We start from the raw sequence: 18,069 nt of genomic DNA on the forward strand, positions 1-18,069 counted from the left end.
CAGAGTGGAAATATTAGACACAAAGTGCTCAGTGAAGAGAAAGAAGGGGGGGGGAAACAAGCAGCGACGGGATAGCGAGCAAAAATAAAAGCCTCACAATGATGTGGCATGGCACTCTGGCACTTGCTAATCACACAGCTTCAACCCCAGAAAAGCTTATTTTATCTCTATACTGTGATTCCACCTCAGACCTTTAAAGCCATGTGGATTGGCTCAAAGAATTGAGTAAGTGCCACCTGGCTCCGCCTGGCACCAACATATGGAGCGTGTTAGAGGGTGTTTCTGTGCCAATATAGGTGAGCAAAAATTCTTCTCTTGTAGGGAAAAACAGTCTGTACATATAAAATCTTTAATCAGCTTTAATCAGCCAATTTGCAGCACATCTGGTATCACCACAGACACTCAAGAGCTACATAATGTCAAAATTTAAAAACAGACCTGATACTAATGAAAGCCTGGTAAAACCTTAAATTACAAACATAAAAGTCTATAGGTTGCTCCCTCAATAATAAATCACTTCATGCTGTTGAGGAATTTGGCATGCTCCTCTCCTCGAGGCAGGAGGAGCTCTCCACCAAGCTTAGGGCCAGTTTTCTCCTGCAACGAAACATCAAGTGTGTGATCAGTCTACTTTGTTTCAATCAAATGTTGCTTTAAACTTTTAAATTGGTAATCTGTGACAGCTTACCTTCAACATCCCATCTCGTTCCCATTTAAACAGACCGCAGTTGCTGAAAAGGCAAAATGACTAATGAGTTGGCGAGTCCCACAGTCCCACTACAGTGTACACATCATTTCAGTGTTTCTGCCAGGCCTTGTCGGAAAGCCACTGTCTTACCTGCAGTGTTTGTGTGGCAGTCTGTCCAGAGCAATGGCTCTCTGTCCACAAGGACATTTAAAGAAGCGTTTCATTGCCTCGTGCCACCGCAGATCATGGTTCTCCTCTACACAACGATCCGCCGGCTTGAAGTAGGTGTAACTACACTGGAACCAGCAGAAGAATAACAACGGTTTACTTCAGTGACTTCTGATAGACAACCACAGCACACCTGGGTCAGCGGTGAATTCAACTTCTGGCTCAGTACCTTTTTACAGGTGACAGCCCGACACTTCATCTCTCTGATGTTCCTCATCTTCTCCTCCATCTGCTCCTTCTTCACCAGAACATTGAAGTAGCGCTCTTGTAGCTGGTACTCCGCCTGAAAGAGAAAGAGAGCTATTCATTAAGAAATATACAATGGGGCGAAAAAAGGTTATTGGATACCATGCTGAATTTGTAAGCTTGCTCATTTCCAAAGAAATTAACCTACTAATTTTTAACTGGCCGCACACTCATTGGGGGGGGGGGGTCCTCTGTATGTATTACCTTACAATATAAAGTGTCTTGAGGTGATTGTTGCTGTGATTTGGCACTGTATAGACAAAAGTGAATCGAATTATATTTGTTTAATTTTAATGAAGAGAGACACTATCAACCAACCATATCACATACATATTTATACCTTATATCATTAAGAGAAATATGAATTTAATCCCCAAGCAAAACATGACTCATGTCAGTAAGACATTTGTCGTACTTGGTCACCAGGTTTGCACACATCTCAGGAGGGATTTTAGCCCACTCCTCTTTACAGAAACTCTCAAAGCTTCAGCTCCCTCCACAGGTTTTCTACAGGACTGCAGTCTGGAGACTGGCTGAGGCCACTCCATGACCTTATAACTATACCTAACATGTTTTTTCTGGCATTTTGGTTCTGATTCTTCCCCATTAAAATGAAACTACCATAAAAATTAGAGGAAGTTCAATTCTTTGTAAGCCAGCAAACTTATAAATTTGCACTAAATTTGGTTTTTCATATGCATCTATGCATCATCAAATGTCACTGGTCATACCGCTTGAAGTATAATCCCGTGGCGAGATTTGGCTTTCAGGATCTTCTGAAACTCCTCTGACTGGACATAGTCGAGTTGTTCTCGCTTCTTTTTCTGCACCGGCTCCTCCTCCTCATTAGCTGAGGCTTCAGACAAAGAAAAGAACCATAAAACAGGCAACGGTAAGTTTACTTCAGCATAAAAAGATAAAGACCTGTGTTCCCAAGAATCTGTGGCAGCACAACAAACAACAAAAACAACAAAAAGATAACATTATGCAGTCAAGGTACAGAGGCAACAATATCCTGCCATCCTGTGAGGTACCGTACTGCTAAAATAACAAATAATTGTTATCTTTAATTTAAAACTTTACAAGAAAGTTAAAAAAAGAGGATAGCTATCTAGATGTATGAATTACACTGGAAAAAACTGAAATGCGTACCACTGGGTGAGGTGCGATTCCGCTCTACTCGGGCATTGATCTCACTGCTGTCACTCCTCTTCCTCTTCACAGCGTTGGGGTCTTCCTTCACCAGCCCCGTGTCTTTAGCCCTTAGCTTCTTCAGAGCAGCCAGCTTGGCAGCTGATAGGTTGAGGGTGCTGGGAGAAGGAGCTGGAGGGGGGCTGGCATCAAAGAAGAGGATATCATCTCCCTTGGAGAAGCCTCGGCCCAGGGTCGGAGTGTGGGGCGCCGCCGGGCTTTGGGAGGCCGTGGGGACTTCAGAAGCAGCTTTTGGTGACATTAAACAATCTTGGCCCGTCGCACCCCCCGAGTTCTGCAGCGACCTTCTCTGAACTTCTTCCACCCTTTTCCGCCGGCTCTCCAGGAGCTCCCGCTGCTTCCGTTTCTGCTGCTTCAGCAGGTCTGAGGCCGAGATGGACTGAAGAGGAGCTCCCGATGTTTCTTTGGAAACTGAGGATGCCAAATAAGATTTTTTTGTTGGTGTGTGTGTGAGACAGATGACTTAGTTCACAACACTGTAATCAAACGTGTCTTTAATATAACCTAGCTTGCCAAAAAGTGCAAAAGATTTGCAGGTTGTGTACCTGACTGGCTGCCCTGCGTGAGATGCTTCTTCAGCTGCAAAGCTCCAGGTGTTGGCACTGACATCAGGCTCTTGAATTCATCTGAGCAACCTGCAACTTCACCAGACTGCATGGCTACAAACACACACAAGCAAAAACAGTTGAAATAGGGAACTCCCTTCTGCCTTTGTTCATCGATCTCTCCTAAAATTACCGACAGGATTGAAAACTACATCAGTATTTTAATCAAAGGAGAAAACAATTTTTAGATCCGAAAGTCGGGGTAAGGAAAAAAGGGTTTGAAGCAAAAAATACTCCTATGCAATTCTATATATCTGTCACCTACGACATCAGGCTTGTAAACATCAACTTCCATGAGGAATGATTCAAATCTGTGAGTGTGAGAGAATCTAGCAGTCCTTACCGAGCCTCTTGGCTTGACTGATGAGCTGAGCCGAGCCTCTCACAAACAGCTTGTCCAGAGTTTTCTGGGTGGGTTTGTTTGGTTTGGACGCGGTCCTGCAACACACAGGCTTGTTACTGAAAATGCAGCAGCTTGGATGCTTTCAGTCCCACACTGTGTTCCTGGTTTTGTAAGGGTGGCAGTTAACTTGCGCAAACTGACTTCAGCACACACTATTGATTTGAAAATCCAGTTAAAGCCAGAATCTGTGTTGGACAGGGTTATGACCACAGCCTGCATGACTAACTGCTGCAGAGGATACTAACAGAAACAGCTGAGTCAAGTTTTTATTGATTTTACTGCATTGTTCTTCATTTGCTATATTGTAGATGTAAAGGGAAAGTAGAAAGAGCTTCCTCTTACAGTCTGACTGACCTGAACTTTAGCAATAGGAAAAAACACACTCACAGTGAGGCGGCACAGGCAGCAGAGGACACGCCGCCGTAGTAGAAACCGTCCTGACAAATCCGCTCTCTCAGGCCACCTGCCTTCCCCTTCCCCATGACTTTACTGGGCGCTCTTCCGGAAAACGACGACTGCAGCTCGGCCCTTTTTGAGCTCATCTTCTTATACTGGGCCTTGACATGATACTGGCAGTATGGGCACTCATACTGTGGAGGAGATGGAAGTTTAAGGCAACAGGATAATCATTTAGGTACAGAAAACACGATAGAACAGACTAACCATGTTAACTATCTGCGAGCATGGCTCTCCGTTCCTCTTCACACCCTTGCAGATACCGTAGTCCTGAGCTTCACCCATCAACAGCACCTTCTGTGGGTGATCCACCGTCAGGCTCACCTGCACACATTCCACACAAGGTTTTATATTCTGGGAAGGAAATCAGCTTACAGTACAAAAACTACAGACACTACAGACGTACATGATGGGTGTTAGCTACTGGAGGTGGGACTCACCAGACAGCCCATGATACGATACCATCATTTCAATCACGATACTTTAATAATGCAATGTGCAGACTATTGTGCATTATTGCCTTTTGTCACCTTTTTTCAATTGCAAATTGTGTCCTCAAAGTTAGACTTTGCCCGTATCCGTTTTATCCAATGAGATAAAGTTTAGACATATGAGTTACATTTTGCAGTAAAATGTAACATTGTCAAACCTTTATATCACAGTGCCATTAATAGATGGACTAAGGATCTGTTTATCATTAGGTGTAAATGTTCATTTAAAGGCATAATGGCAAGAAAAAGGTTTGAGCCTCAGACCCTCAAGAAACATTTAAGTGGAGGCCTCAAGTGTGTCCAATATTCAACATATCAGACTGTCTTTCCTACTGGAAGCTGATTTTAAAGTACAAAATCACTGAGAATGAGAAAATAATTTTTCCTCAGACTCCACATTAGATTCATTTCAGACTTTCTGCTCACCCCGTCATATCCTTCTTTCTGCTTCATGGGGTTTGGGTTGAGGAGTCCGACTACTGTGCCCGTCTCAGTCTTCCAGTGCTCTTTGTGAACTTCACCAAACAGAAACAGAGACACAAACACTTCCAGGTTATGGAGGTCATTGAGTTTCCAGATGCTAAAGGTTTTGCCCTGCAGAGAAGAAAGTGCTCAATCAGGAATATTACAGGATAAATGTATTTATCATCCGCATAGAAATATCTTCTTAGTGCTACCACGAAGGTTTTTGACTTCCACAGGGAAAAATAAATAAATAAAACAAATCCTAGCATCATGCAAGCAATACTGAAATAGTTTGGTTTAATTAACTCCAACTTAAATATATTAAACACCAAAAAATCTTTGCCTCCTGTATATGCAGAACAATCCTACTTCTGTTCAAAGTCATCCCTAAAGGCTGGATTAAAACCAGAAAAACTCATCCTTAACTACTCTTTTACAAAGAGTTTTTATTCATTTCTTTTGTATATTTTTCTATGAAACTGTCACTGATGCTGCACAAACAAAGTCCACAAGGTCTGACTTACACTGCTGTTGCTTTGAGGCGTGGCTTTATTGACCAGCACAGCAAACGTCACCCAGTCGCTGTCTTCCAGCTTCTCCCGAGCCATACGCTCCGGTAACTGTGACAGTCGAATCAGACGGCGGTCAGCCATCTTACGGTCCATCTCGCTAGAAGAAACACGTGGTTTTCTGAGGAGACAAACAGAACCGAGCCAAAGACTTAAAAACACAGGAATGGGAAAAAACAAAACAAGAAAACCTAATTCAACTGACAACTTGTCATCACTTCAGTGCTCTGACCTGAGCCGCAGTCCTGAATATTTCTCAAGAGCCACGTCTTTGGGAAGAGATGGATAAGAAGGAGCTTTAGGCTGCACTGCTGACGCAGCTGCTGCAGGTCTGCTATGGGACGCTGAAGGTGAGCGCAGAGCATCAGGGGCTGTGCTGGTGCTCTCTATGGGCTTGAAGGAGCTGCCGATCTTTATCTCTACCAGTGGTCCTCTGCTTTCTGAGGGGAGCACAGCCAAGAAAAACTCAGACACAGAACATACGTGCATCACTCTAATGTGTGTGACGACACAATCACTTTGTTTAAGGAAAAACTGGAGTTTTACCCGGTGATGTGCTGGGTTTAGGTTGGTGAGCCACTCTCGGTTTGCTTTTAAATGAGTCAGCAAAGCTGAGCTGAGAAGAAAACTCAGAGGACTCCTGGAGCTTGAGGCTTCCTGCTCTTGCTGGTGTGGATGAAGACGCTGCTGGAAGGATGGAAAAAAAAAAGAAGAAGAAAGAATTCATGAAACATGAGGTGGGTTATAGCTATAACAAAACTATACACAAGAAAAACTGCTTTACTGCAGTCGCACAGAGAGAAGGTTAGACACAGTACAATGTGCTTGAGCACTACAGAGGGAGTTGGCATCACTGTTTTCTTTACCTGCTGGTGTCTTCTGTGTGTTAGTGGCTGGTCTGGCCTGGCTCAGTTTGGAGGCCGGTTGCTGGGTAGGTGCAGGTTTGGGTCTCACTGGTGTGACACTTGGTGAGTTTTTTCCTGAAGTCTTGGCTGAAGAGGCTGACGGGACTGAGACTTTCTGGCTGGCCTCCAGCTGCTGCTGCAACCTCTCCATCTGCTCCTTCATCTGCCTCAACTCCTCTGAAGAAGAAAAAATGCATAACAAAATTAAGCTGACAACACAGGCTCAGCATGTAGCTCCACTAAACTCCACTGTACATCAACAAACCTTGTAAATCCTCTTTCGACTTGTTCAGGTTCTCACAATCACCCTCTGATTCTTTGTCCTTCTCCTCTTGTTTGATGTCATCCACATCTCCAAAGAGCTCCAACATCTCGTCCACATTGTGCTCTTCCTCCTCGACGCCCTCTTTGTACTCCTCGTCATTTTCCTCATCAAACAGCCCGTCCAGATCGTCCGCCTGCTCCTGGCTTTCTTGTTCTTCGCCAATACCCTCGCTCTCAGCCAGCAGCGCAGTCAGAATATCCAGATCATCCTCACCTGAGTGAAATGCACATGCACTCATTTGTGTCTTAACCCACTGATAAAGCAGTATTCTCGTGAGCTTTAAATCAGACACTTACTCTCCATTTTAAGGAATTACACTGTGTCGTTGATGTCAAATCACCTGGTCACCTACAGAAAGGCAAATATGTGGAATTACTTTGGCAGAACCTCAAGAAAGACCCGCAGAAAACAAAAACAATAAAAACCCAGATGTGGGCTGTAACATTCAAGAAAACACATTCTTTAAATGCTTGACTGAATTGTGAAACTGTTCAGACCACACAGCAGCACACAGGAAAGTGTGATAACACACTCCAGCAGCCGTGTTTCTCATGTATCCAAGGTGTCCAGCTGACCACCTGGGAGATTACAGACTTTACAAGACAAAGTTAAACAAGCCGTGTCATGCTCCAAGTTAGATGCTGTCTTCGACCCTCTTTCTCAAGGTTACAAACTTCTAAAGTTAACCGAATGCTGCATCTTTCATAATGCTTGTGTTATGTATACAGTAATATAGAATTTAGACTTAACAAGAGGCTTTGTGAGCTTATCCCAATATATTATCTCTCTCAAAACTTTGAAAACAGCTTCTCATTTAATGGTTTTTCTTTATTTTTACTACTTTCTACATTGTAGATATAAACTGAAGACATCAAATATAAATAGCTGCTAAGAAACCACAACTAAGGAAAAGCAACAAGCAGAAGAGATTTGTTTAGACCGGTGGAAATCTGTGCTTTGGTCTGATGAGTTCAAATTTGAGAACTTTGGTTCCACCTGCCGTGTCTTTGTGTGACACAGAAAAGGTAAATGGTCTCTACATGCATGGTTCCCACCATGAAGCATGAAGGAGGAGGTGTGATGGTGTGGGAATAGTTTGCTGGTGACATTGCTGGGGATTTATTCAAAACTGAAGGCACACTGAACAAGCATGGCTACCACAGCATCCTGCAGCAACATGCCATCCCATCTGGCTTGGGTTTAGTTGGACCATCATTTATTTTTCAACAGCACAATGACCCCAAACACACCTCCAGGCTGTATAAGGGCTATTTGACCAAGAAGGAGAGCGATGGAGTTCTGTACCAGATGGCCTGGCCTCCACAGTCACCTGACCTAAACCCAGTCAATGTGGTTTGGGATGAGATGGACCACAGAGTGAAGGCAAAACGGCCAACAAGTGCTAAGCATCTCTGGGAAGTCCTTCAAGAGTTTTCCATTTCAAGTAATCACCTGAAATGGAAAACCATTTCAAAAATGAAGCTAATCAAGAGAATGCCAAGAGTGTGCAAATCAGTAATCAAAACAAAGGGCAGGTATTTTGAAGAATCTAAAATATAAAACATGTTTTGAGTTATTTCACACCATCCATCCATTCGCTTCCACTTATCCTTTTCAAGGTCGCAGGGGGCGCTGGGGCCTATTCCAGCTGTCATAGGGCAAGAGGCGGTATAAACCTGGACAGGTCGCCAGTCTGTCACAATTATTTCACACATTTTTGTTTACTACATAATTCCATGTGTTCATTCATAGTTTTGATGCCTTCAGCAAGAATCTACAATGTATATAGTCACGAAAATAAAGAAAAAACCTTAAATGAGACGGTGTGTCCAAACCTTTGACTGCTAGTGTAGATGCACAGCTTGTCCAGCTCTTGGCAAAATAATTTTACATCCAACACAATTTCCTGCACTGATGAGATATCACCCTGTTACCTCCTTGCTGGGGACACATTAGCATAAAAAAAGAATTCCAGATTTTCCGGCAGAGGTTGGAGCAATCTCTTCACGATGCAAGTAATAATTGAAACTACAGTGATATGAAAAACAGTTTTCACAGGACTCTATGCAGTGCTGTGCAAAAACTAAGCACAAAGCACAATTTAATAGCTTGTAGAATCACTTTTAGCAGCAGTAACTTAACAGTAACTAACCCTGTACATACATTAAATCAATTAATTGTGTATTACACTTTACTGCACAGTATAGAACAGTGCAACACTGTGAGCTACTGAGCATAATTAAAATCCTGTCCCAGTTGTTTTAAAGACGCTAACAGCTTTAACACTCATTCTATGTGAAAACGAAAAGATGTCCAAAGTATTAAAATCTAGGTTCAGCCTAAAGTGGAGATAAGTTAAGCTTGACTTACAATGTAAAATGAAACGACTAAGTGGTTACACTTAACCCGGTAAAAAGCAACTAAGAGCATAAATGTTTGAAGATATGGACAGCCGCTTTCCCAAGTGAATATAAAACTATAATTCTGCATATGTATATATACACAAACAAACAGCTTCCATTCATTTATGACCAAGTCAAAGATAATGAGACAGTTTACCTTTTTGCAACTTTGCGTCTTCCTTCACTCAAGCACCCCGAAAACCACCTTACCGGATGTTACGACCACATTCAACCTCTCGAAAATAACGCCTACTGTCCTAAGTAAAGCCTTTCGTGGCGATGTACAAGTCATTCGGTTATATTTAATAAAAACGACACAATAAACCTCATTGTAATTCACACACACAGGCCGGGCGAGGGAGAAAATCCAAACAGGCGCTAAACGAAGGACCCCGTTGTGTTGTCGGAGTGCTGGTAGGTGCCCAAAATCTTGCCTGATTTAAAAAAAGAAAAAAAGATTAATGGGTGGTTGCTCGGATAGCAATTTCTTTGATTAGATATTAATATGAGCTAGAAGTAAAAAAACAAAAACAACATAAGCTACTACTGAAGTAGATTTTGTTGTATTATTTATACAGGGAAACCCCAGTCGCCTAAAATGTCATTTCACGGGACTTTAAAACATATGAAGTCATGTCAATACTGAAACATTTTTAATACTTACAGTCGACTGTGATTAAGATGTGAAAAGCCCTAAAGGGTATCTTTAAACAGGAAGGTAATGTAATATGCGAAGTGCTTGTATAACAGCATTAGCTCTGGCTTATTTCATCGTATTTAACTAAAATGTTTGTTTCATTTTTATAATATATGAAGAGTGACATCAGACATGAGTAAAAGCAAACACATTTGCAAACGCTTTTATTTTCTTTCACCGAACTTGAATCAGGAAGGTCTTTACAGTCTACAGAGTACAGATTCTACCTGCACTTTAGTGACAAATTGATCAGGTTAAATACATTATATTCTGATTATCAGGTACAATATGCAAAGTCAAAATAAAATATATATCTTTCATAAAGTGCCTACATGGTGAATGCTGCTTTTACCACCAAACACCAAATTATGAACTAAAATATCCTTAGTGAGGAAAAATATAGAAGCAATTTCATTTTAATTTGAAAAAGAATCCTTCAAAAATATAGAAAGCCTTCAGCAACCAAATACTTGTAAACAGACGCAGCTTTTAAAGGCTCAACTTTGGTTGATTTATTAATATATTTATGACCAGTAGTCAGTGCTTAACTAAAATCTTACCAAAAGGTCTATGCAGCTTCTGTTTTGTTTGCTCTGAACTTGTTTTGCCCCTGAAAATTTTCAGCTTGCTTCAGACAACACAGCTACAAAAAAAAAAAAAAAATCCAACAATGTGACGGACAGCATGCCGCATGATAGGTGGTGTTCTGTAGAATGTTTTCTATACTGTTCTGAGTGTTTGTGAGCAACTTTTAAATGTACAACAAAATACAGTCAACATACTTTTTTTTACATGTTTTCCAAACATCACAGTTTGGCTTCTTCCAAAAGCAAAGTGTTCCCACCCGAGAATAAATGTTATTAATCCCATATGGGATCTCTTGGAGTGAAGAGGTACAGGACAAAGCAGAGGAAGACTCCGATTAGGTGATGATGCAGCCGCTGTTGCCGTGAATGCTTATATGCTGTGACGCACGTCTAGTTGATGCAGTCCATGATGTGGATCTGCAGGGAGTCCAGGTCTGGAAGGATCTCATTACACTTGGGACACGCATGCTCAGGGATATTCCCCTGATGCTGCCAGTCAGTACCTGAAAGTGAGAGACACCGATCACAACTCTAGCCTGCTGGATGGCTGTTCCAGTTCCACTTGTATTTTCTGACAGACTGATTACACCACAAAGGTCATTCAGTCGAATGTTTTGGCTATACTGGATGATTTTTGCTGCATCTAACTATCATTTTGCAAAAGGTCAGGTAACGTTCCTTAATCGCAAAGTCATTACTTGTGCGGAGAAAAATCTTGTGCAGTTCCTGTCAGCAGTAAAAGTACCCAAAAAAAAGAAACAAGAGCTGAGGCAAAAACAATGGAAATAAAAATTAATGAAAAGTCGGTGTATTCCCTGTAACATCCAGTAAAGGGCAGCTATGGTTAAAAAAAACAAAAAAAAACAAAAACAGGTCTGATTGTATATTTTCTTAATGACTTCATTGTCTCGTTTGGTAGATTCAAGTCTTAGTTGCACCTAATTATGTAATGCTCATTATATAACTTATAAGAAGATTAAGCAGGGAATGTATTAGGGTCTGGCTACTCTGGGATTCCCTTGTCTGGCGAACAATTGTAATGAAAGACACCCAAAGAATTTGACTTTTGTTTTTTTTCTTCATTTTTGGCAAGTAGCCTACATTTTATATTAAACTGCTTTTTCACTAGCCAAAAACACCATTCAAATAACATCACACAACATTACCGTAAAAACCAAGCTGGCTAATCACCTCATATTTCGATCCAAATATAGTGGCATGTGTTTCAAAAGACCATCTATCTCTTTTTGGTATAAAAGATAGTAAATTAGAGTAATTGTATTTCTAGCCAGTAATAACATCCAAATAATCAAAATGTCAGAGGGGAGTCCGGTGTAAGCTATATAAGAGAAAGCCAGGAATAAGGTTTGTGTGAGAGGTTAAATTATAACATGCTGTACCTCTTCCAACTAAAGATGGTCCACCTCCATGTGGGTTTCCACCTTGTGACAAATGTCTCCTCTGCATCTCGTTCAGTGAGCGCCTGCACACAAAGAAAAAGCTTCAGATGAGCCGAATCACGACATTATACTCAGTTTGTTTCTGTGGTCATGTAAATAGAAATGGGTTTGACAGAATTATACAGCAAAACCTTTGTTAATTTGTAAGTTAGTCGAGCTGCAGACTCTACTTTTAAATTTCAATCCTTTATTAAATCACGAGGAGTTTTTCTCCACAAGAAGAATAGAAATTAACACATTTAGTCTGAAGAAGCTCAAATCGTGACCAGGTCAGTCCTCTCTCTGAATGCACACCTGCCCATTGAGTCCATCTCGTCTTGCAGCTGGGTGTTCTGCTTCTTCACGTACTCCAGCTGAGCAGCCAGACGCTCCTTTTCTTCGTGGAGTTTCTCCCTCGCTGCTCTTTCTGCGTGGAAGTCGGAGGAGTAGATCTCTGCCTGCAGAAAGTACAGAAAAAACAAAAACACGATGACTACCATTAAAAGTGGAGGCAATCCTGTTGTGCTGAGGCCTTCTGATTGTTGGGTTTAATGCTAGATTATATATTTCAAGTGCTCACACGTAAAGAACCACTGACCTGAGCCTGGAAAACAGATATGGTCTCCAGCTCCTTCTCCTTTTGGAACATGTCCTGCTTCATCTCATCGATCTTTTTCTGCTTAATAGCGAGAGCTTCTTCAGCTGCTGTCAGCCGCTGCTGCAGCTCCTCCGCCAGATGAGACTGCAGAACCAAACAGGATGGTAAAGGTGCCAGTTATCTCTGATTTTTTTTTTCTTAAATGCCATCAATATTTTTTTTTTTTTACTGCATCACGTTTGTGAAAATCAGTACGATCCACACAACACAACATAAAGTTACCTCTTTTCTCTGTTTCTCGTCTTTGAGCTCAGTGTAGTCCTCAAACAGTTTGGTGTAGGCGTCCTTCAGCTGCGCCAGGTTGTTCCTGTGTTTAGTAAATTGTGTTTAGCGATTTGTGTGAAGTGACCCGATTGCTTTACAAAGCTCTGTGTAGTCAAAGTACAGTAACACAACCCGATGAAAATCAGTGTCACAATATGCCGTTTCTGCACTCTCACACAATCAGTTAATGTGTATGTATGCTTGTGTTTTCTCTGACTTCTCTTCTGCAGTCTTCCTCTGCTCCATCAGGCTCTGGGCCTGCATGCTGTTCAGCTGGAGCTTCAGTCGGTCATTCTCCGTTTGAACGGCCTGTTTCTCCACCAATTGGGCCTTCAGGGTTGCCACATCCTGCTCCACCTCCCGACATCTTCAACCCCCCCCCCCAAAAAATAAGACATATATCAAATAACACAGAACATCAGTTAAACGAGGTATAGCATTTAGTTTAGGTGGTGTTATCTTTCTGCACTTTTCTGTTTTTAAGTTTAACCCTGGAGAAACCATGGGGTCAAATTTGACCCCATGGTTTCCCTAGAAAACCAATGGGGTCGGCTCTGACCCCATGGGTTCTCCAGGGTTAAAATAATCATTTGCAAGTGTGTTTGTGTGGCCCAAACCTGTCCTGCAGGTTCTTCTTCATGCCTTCTGCTTCATCCAGTTTGCTCTGAGCCTGCTGCAGCTCTTTGTAGAGTGTCATCATCTGAGCCTTCAGATTCTCCACCTCAGAGGCCGCCTGAAATATTTGCAACAGTCGCACACGAAGAGTCACAAACTCGACGCAGGAAGGGAAAGGATTTACCCAATAATGCAGCTTTCAGCAGGACAGATCTACTGTGATATATAAAAAAATGAAAAAAGAAACAAACCTTATCTTTTTTCGCAGAATCCTCTTTGGTCTCTGGCTCAGGTGTCTGGGTGAATTCCTCTACACTGGACTTTTTTTCTTCTAGCTTTCGAATTCTGTTGGATAATAGGTGAAACTAAATAATAAACGGATTATCCATAACATATTCTGGAAACAGAACTGTGACTGGGTTTTTTTTAATAGAGCAAAGACATAAGCAGACTGCTACAAATCTGTTGCTTCATTTTCAGAATAGAAACATTTAAAGCACTTTCACAGCTGAGAAACGTTTCCTTTTGTTGCTGTCTCGTACCTGGCCGTGCAGGCCTGCAGCTCGCCTTGCAGCCTCTCGCTTTTCTCCGCCTCATTCCTCAGGGACTGCAGCAGCTGGCTAACCGTCACCTCCTCATTGTCCATGCGTGACGCTGTCATGCTCGCATCCTGGCGTCTGCTGCGCTCTGCTCCCAATGCCTCGTTCACGCCATCGATACCTCCATCCTGGGAGGAAAAACAATACTAAGACACCAAGCTTCTCCTCCTGTTTGTCATTTCACCAAAATCAGGCTGAATATAAAAAAAAAACGAGTGTTTGATGATGATCTGTGCTATTCATCCGTCCTCACCGACACTTTGATGATCTCAATAAACGAATCATCCTGAGAATCGTGCTCTGCCTTGAGCTGTAGCTCAGAGTTCAAGGCCACCAGGTCATTCTTCTCTGCCTGCAGCCGAGCAACCTGAGCACGCAGGGCCTCCAGCTCTGCAATCTGATTGGACGATGACATTACATAGCATAAACGCAGAAATGACTAAAGTGTCCATAAATCTGCAGTGCAATATATGCGCAATATTATCAGCTTCACCTGCATTCCTCCCACAGCTCCTCCGGTCTTCCCGGTGTCCTCCAGCCCCCTGCTCAGCTCCTGGTTTTGGAGGGTAAGTGCTTCCATGCGGCCACGGGCCTCCTCGAGCCGGCTCTCCAGGAAGTCCCGCTCTTCCTTCTGTTTTTCCCGCCACGCAGACAAACCTTCAAAGCGCTCTTTCATCGTCAGGTTGGTCTGACGGAGAGCCTCTGAGAGAGAATTAAAATAAATGCGCGTGTTACAAACTCACTCATTCCAACTATCACCAATTTTTCACTATTTGTCCTCTCCCTAACTGCTCTATCCTCGGTCATCCCTGCTCTCACCTTTCAGGTCTCTGTTCTCCTGAATGAGGATGTTCATCTGCTGCAGGGTTTCCTCCAGTGTGCCGGGCTGATTGGCAGAGCGAGAGATGTCGCCGTTCATCACGGGGCCTCCAGACGCCATGATGCTGAGAGGAAGGACGTTTTGTCATGTTTTGTATATTATTTGTATATTAAACAATCGGAAACACTGGCAACAAATAAGTCATCAAGAGAAGGTTGAGAACAAACCCAAACAGTTACAGTCATGTGAAAAAGAAAGCACAGTCACTATACACATTGCTTTGGAGGGTGGTTGCTTCCTGACATTCCTGGCTCTGGTTGCCTGAGTAGCATAAACTTCCAGGTCATACGTCAATAAATATTATTCTTTACCCTCACTGGTAGTCGCTTTGCTCACTTGGAACATGAGAAAGGTTTACTCCGGGCGCACCTACTTCCCTTATCCAGCAGTTACTCGCTGGTATATTGTCTTTGGATAGACAAGACCAAAGTGAAGATGTCTGGCCATAATGTACAACACTAAATTTGGTGTGACCGAAACACCAGCATATCAGCACACACACCTAAAAGCAACTATCAAGCACGGTGGTGGATGGGTGATGATTTGGGTTCTCTCTATATGCCAAAATATTGTAGAGTCAAATGTGAGGCCGTCTGTCTGACAGCTAAAGCGTGGCTAAAACTCTGGTCATGAAACAGGACAATGATCCCAAGCACAGAAGCACATCTACAACAGAACGACTTAAAAAGTAAAGAATCAGTTATACTGATAATAATATATACAGTTAGTCCAGACCTTAACCTTGTTGAAATGGTGCAGAGGTTCTTTCAGAGAGATGCGTATGAATAAATACCTGCAAATGTCAAAGAACTGCAGCAACATTGTAAAGATGACTGGGCCAAAATTCTTCTGCAACAAAGTGATTCTTCACAAACTGTTTTGGTATTTTGGTTTAATTTTAGGTGAATAACTAAAGCTAAATTAATAACTCTAAACACAGGTTAATACATCACACACTGTTTTTCATATGAGGCTGTATTTAAATTATTTTAGAACCTGATGAGGACCTGATGATTTTCTTTGTTATGTTCTGATATAATGTTTAGATGTATAAAATTAAAAAGGGTGCACTTTTTTAAAAATAAGATGACTGTATGGTAAGTGTTGGTGTTTGCTGTTCCCACTAGGGGGCACTGAAGCTCACACTTCCAGTTCTACATATAGTGGCTTTAATGCTGCATTCCTCACGTGGAACATTTATCAGATAATATAAAATCAAAATGATCCCATGTTATATATTACGCACTATAAGTTAATTTAAAAATAATTAATACATTCGGGATTTATGGTTTCAAATAATCACAATCACAAGAAGAAATTGACTTAAATACTAACGTTGATCTTTTTTTTTTTTTTTTGTAAATTTAACAGCTAATTTTAATGTTTACCAAAAATAAAAAATGAAAAAATGCGGCATTTTTAACTGCGAATACGTTTGTGTTTAATCTCATTTGGCTTGTTGTTGCCAGTAAGACATGTTTAAAAAAAATGTCTGCTGACATCACTCAGTGACTCAGTGCTTCGGGAGCCGAGAAGGAGCATGCCGAGGCGAATTATCCCATCAAGAGTCACATGATATGGCAATTTGATTTCAATAACAGAGACACTGTGTTGTCCTTTCGCCCTAACGCTAGTGATGGGCAGATGAAGCCCCATGAAGCACTGAAGCTTTTCATCCAATTGGTTCACCCCAACGCGAAGCTTCATGAAGCTTCATTTGCTCTAGCAGGACACCTACTGGACGTAAAAATAATAGCTGGCATGAATTTGAAGAGTGTGGCATTTTGCACACAGCCTGTAAATGTCAACAACAAAAGGAGTGTGTAAAACACCTATAGTGTAGTGATGGCAGTATACTGTGTATATTTATGCTGGCAGTATGGAAAATGATTATTTGCGGCAAAGTTCGAACCGCTTCATGAACCAGTCACGTGGTACAGCCGGGCAGCGAGGCTTCGGACGTCATCATTTTCAGCTCCTCCCATAAATGAAGCAAGCCTCGATACGCGCTTCGCGGAAACGCCCCCTCCATTACTCGACACACGCTCCGAAGCCTCGATACAGAACGTCCCATCACTACCTAACGCCATGGTATACTACATAATGGCCTAAATAAGATGTAATTTAGAAGCTCTTAACAGCGGATATCACCGTTGATCGCCAATTTACAAGTACGAGTCGGAAATCTCACATGCTAGTTCAAAATAATCGTGTAATACTAGCTTGGAGGACACTAAGTTCGGCCAAAAATAGTTATATTTGTTTTGGCCTTCTTTCAGTATTGTTTTACTTTCACTTTCTTGGAATAGGCCTATCCTAAGTGTGACTTTTGGTAAACAATAAAAAGTTACCAGTAACTTAAAACGAACACGGACGAGCTTTAACCGCAACCAAACTGCGTCACACCAAACGTCAACCGAGTTTAAAGGTTTTAACTCACCTGCTGGCAACTCGAGAACTAAACACAGCCTGCCTGTTCGCGCTGACAATACATAGGCAGTATCGCAAAGGTGGCTGTGTATGTCGAGTAATATTGCTGTTCTAGTTAGCAGGGGCGTTGAGCGACGATACAGAAAAAACGATCTTTGCTTCCGGTTGTTCCTTTCAAAGTAAACTCATTAACTGGCGCAGTACTGATAAACAATGCATTTTTGTGTTTGTTGATTTATATCGAATAAATAAACTTTCTGCGTTTTGCGTTATCAGTGATAATCGCGTAAGAGCTCATTATTATTATTATTATTGTTATTATTATTATTATTATTATTATGTTTTGTTGAATTATTATGCTTGCTATTTACTTTCTTTTGTTTTTAGGTATTTTTAACTAATTTATTGGTTATTTTTATGGATTAAAAATTTTTTTTAGAATCTATGATTATCTCAGTAAATTGGTACCAGCATGCATATATGCCTAGTTCTTGGTTTGCTTTCTTGCAAAAATAAATCATTGAAAGGCCAAGATTTTGACTGGAAATTTACTTTGTGTGCATATGCACCTAGATCACATCAGTGACTCTTTTGATCAAGAGCTTTGTTTTGATTTGTGACAAATAACAACTATAGAGCAATTATAGTGACAGTGTAGTTATCAGTTTAAAATAATATAAAAATAACAATTTCCACTAATGGGGGTTTCAAACAGTAAAGACTTAATTCAACAATTCATCTGAAGTTTATTTTAATAAGCAGTAGATGAATCCGCTAAACCGCAAGACAAAATCAAAGAAACAAAACAACAAACAAAACAAACAAATCCGCAATTGCTACCAGCACTGCAACATCTGCTGAAATTGAAATTCCTCCACCTAAAAATAAATAATGTCTTTATAAAA

At 41.5% G+C, this 18,069-nt stretch overlaps 2 protein-coding genes across 3 annotated transcripts; both read right to left on the reverse strand.

Moving 5' to 3' along the window:
* Positions 1-341: 341 nt before the first annotated feature.
* mcm10 (minichromosome maintenance 10 replication initiation factor) lies at positions 342-9,368 on the reverse strand. 2 transcript variants are annotated; one of them, XM_026147231.2, is made up of 18 exons: positions 9,153-9,368; positions 6,890-6,941; positions 6,534-6,806; positions 6,230-6,445; positions 5,910-6,047; positions 5,596-5,803; positions 5,319-5,484; positions 4,756-4,923; positions 4,046-4,162; positions 3,770-3,972; positions 3,323-3,417; positions 2,920-3,033; positions 2,315-2,785; positions 1,894-2,018; positions 1,086-1,199; positions 839-984; positions 689-731; positions 342-597 (listed from the first exon to the last, which is right to left on the reverse strand). In XM_026147231.2, the coding sequence occupies exons 2-18, from the start codon at positions 6,894-6,896 to the stop codon at positions 514-516; spliced, it is 2,688 nt and encodes an 895-aa protein (XP_026003016.2). In that variant the 5' UTR covers positions 6,897-6,941; positions 9,153-9,368; the 3' UTR covers positions 342-513. The 2 variants fall into 2 exon arrangements, with proteins under 2 accessions (XP_026003016.2, XP_026003015.2); XM_026147230.2 differs by having other exon boundaries at positions 5,910-6,050.
* Positions 9,369-9,839: 471 nt separating this feature from the next.
* Positions 9,840-17,315, reverse strand: optn (optineurin). Its single transcript, XM_026147232.2, has 13 exons — positions 17,175-17,315; positions 14,674-14,798; positions 14,348-14,556; positions 14,108-14,251; positions 13,798-13,982; positions 13,507-13,600; positions 13,258-13,373; positions 12,858-13,007; positions 12,599-12,683; positions 12,317-12,460; positions 12,034-12,176; positions 11,680-11,762; positions 9,840-10,782 (listed from the first exon to the last, which is right to left on the reverse strand). Exons 2-13 carry the CDS (start codon positions 14,792-14,794, stop codon positions 10,670-10,672), a joined length of 1,587 nt encoding a protein of 528 aa, XP_026003017.1. The 5' UTR covers positions 14,795-14,798; positions 17,175-17,315; the 3' UTR covers positions 9,840-10,669.
* Between the last annotated feature and the right edge of the window lie 754 nt (positions 17,316-18,069).

The sequence above is a fragment of the Astatotilapia calliptera genome, chromosome 17 (assembly GCF_964374335.1).
Source record: "Astatotilapia calliptera chromosome 17, fAstCal68.1, whole genome shotgun sequence".
Taxonomy (NCBI): domain Eukaryota; kingdom Metazoa; phylum Chordata; class Actinopteri; order Cichliformes; family Cichlidae; genus Astatotilapia; species Astatotilapia calliptera.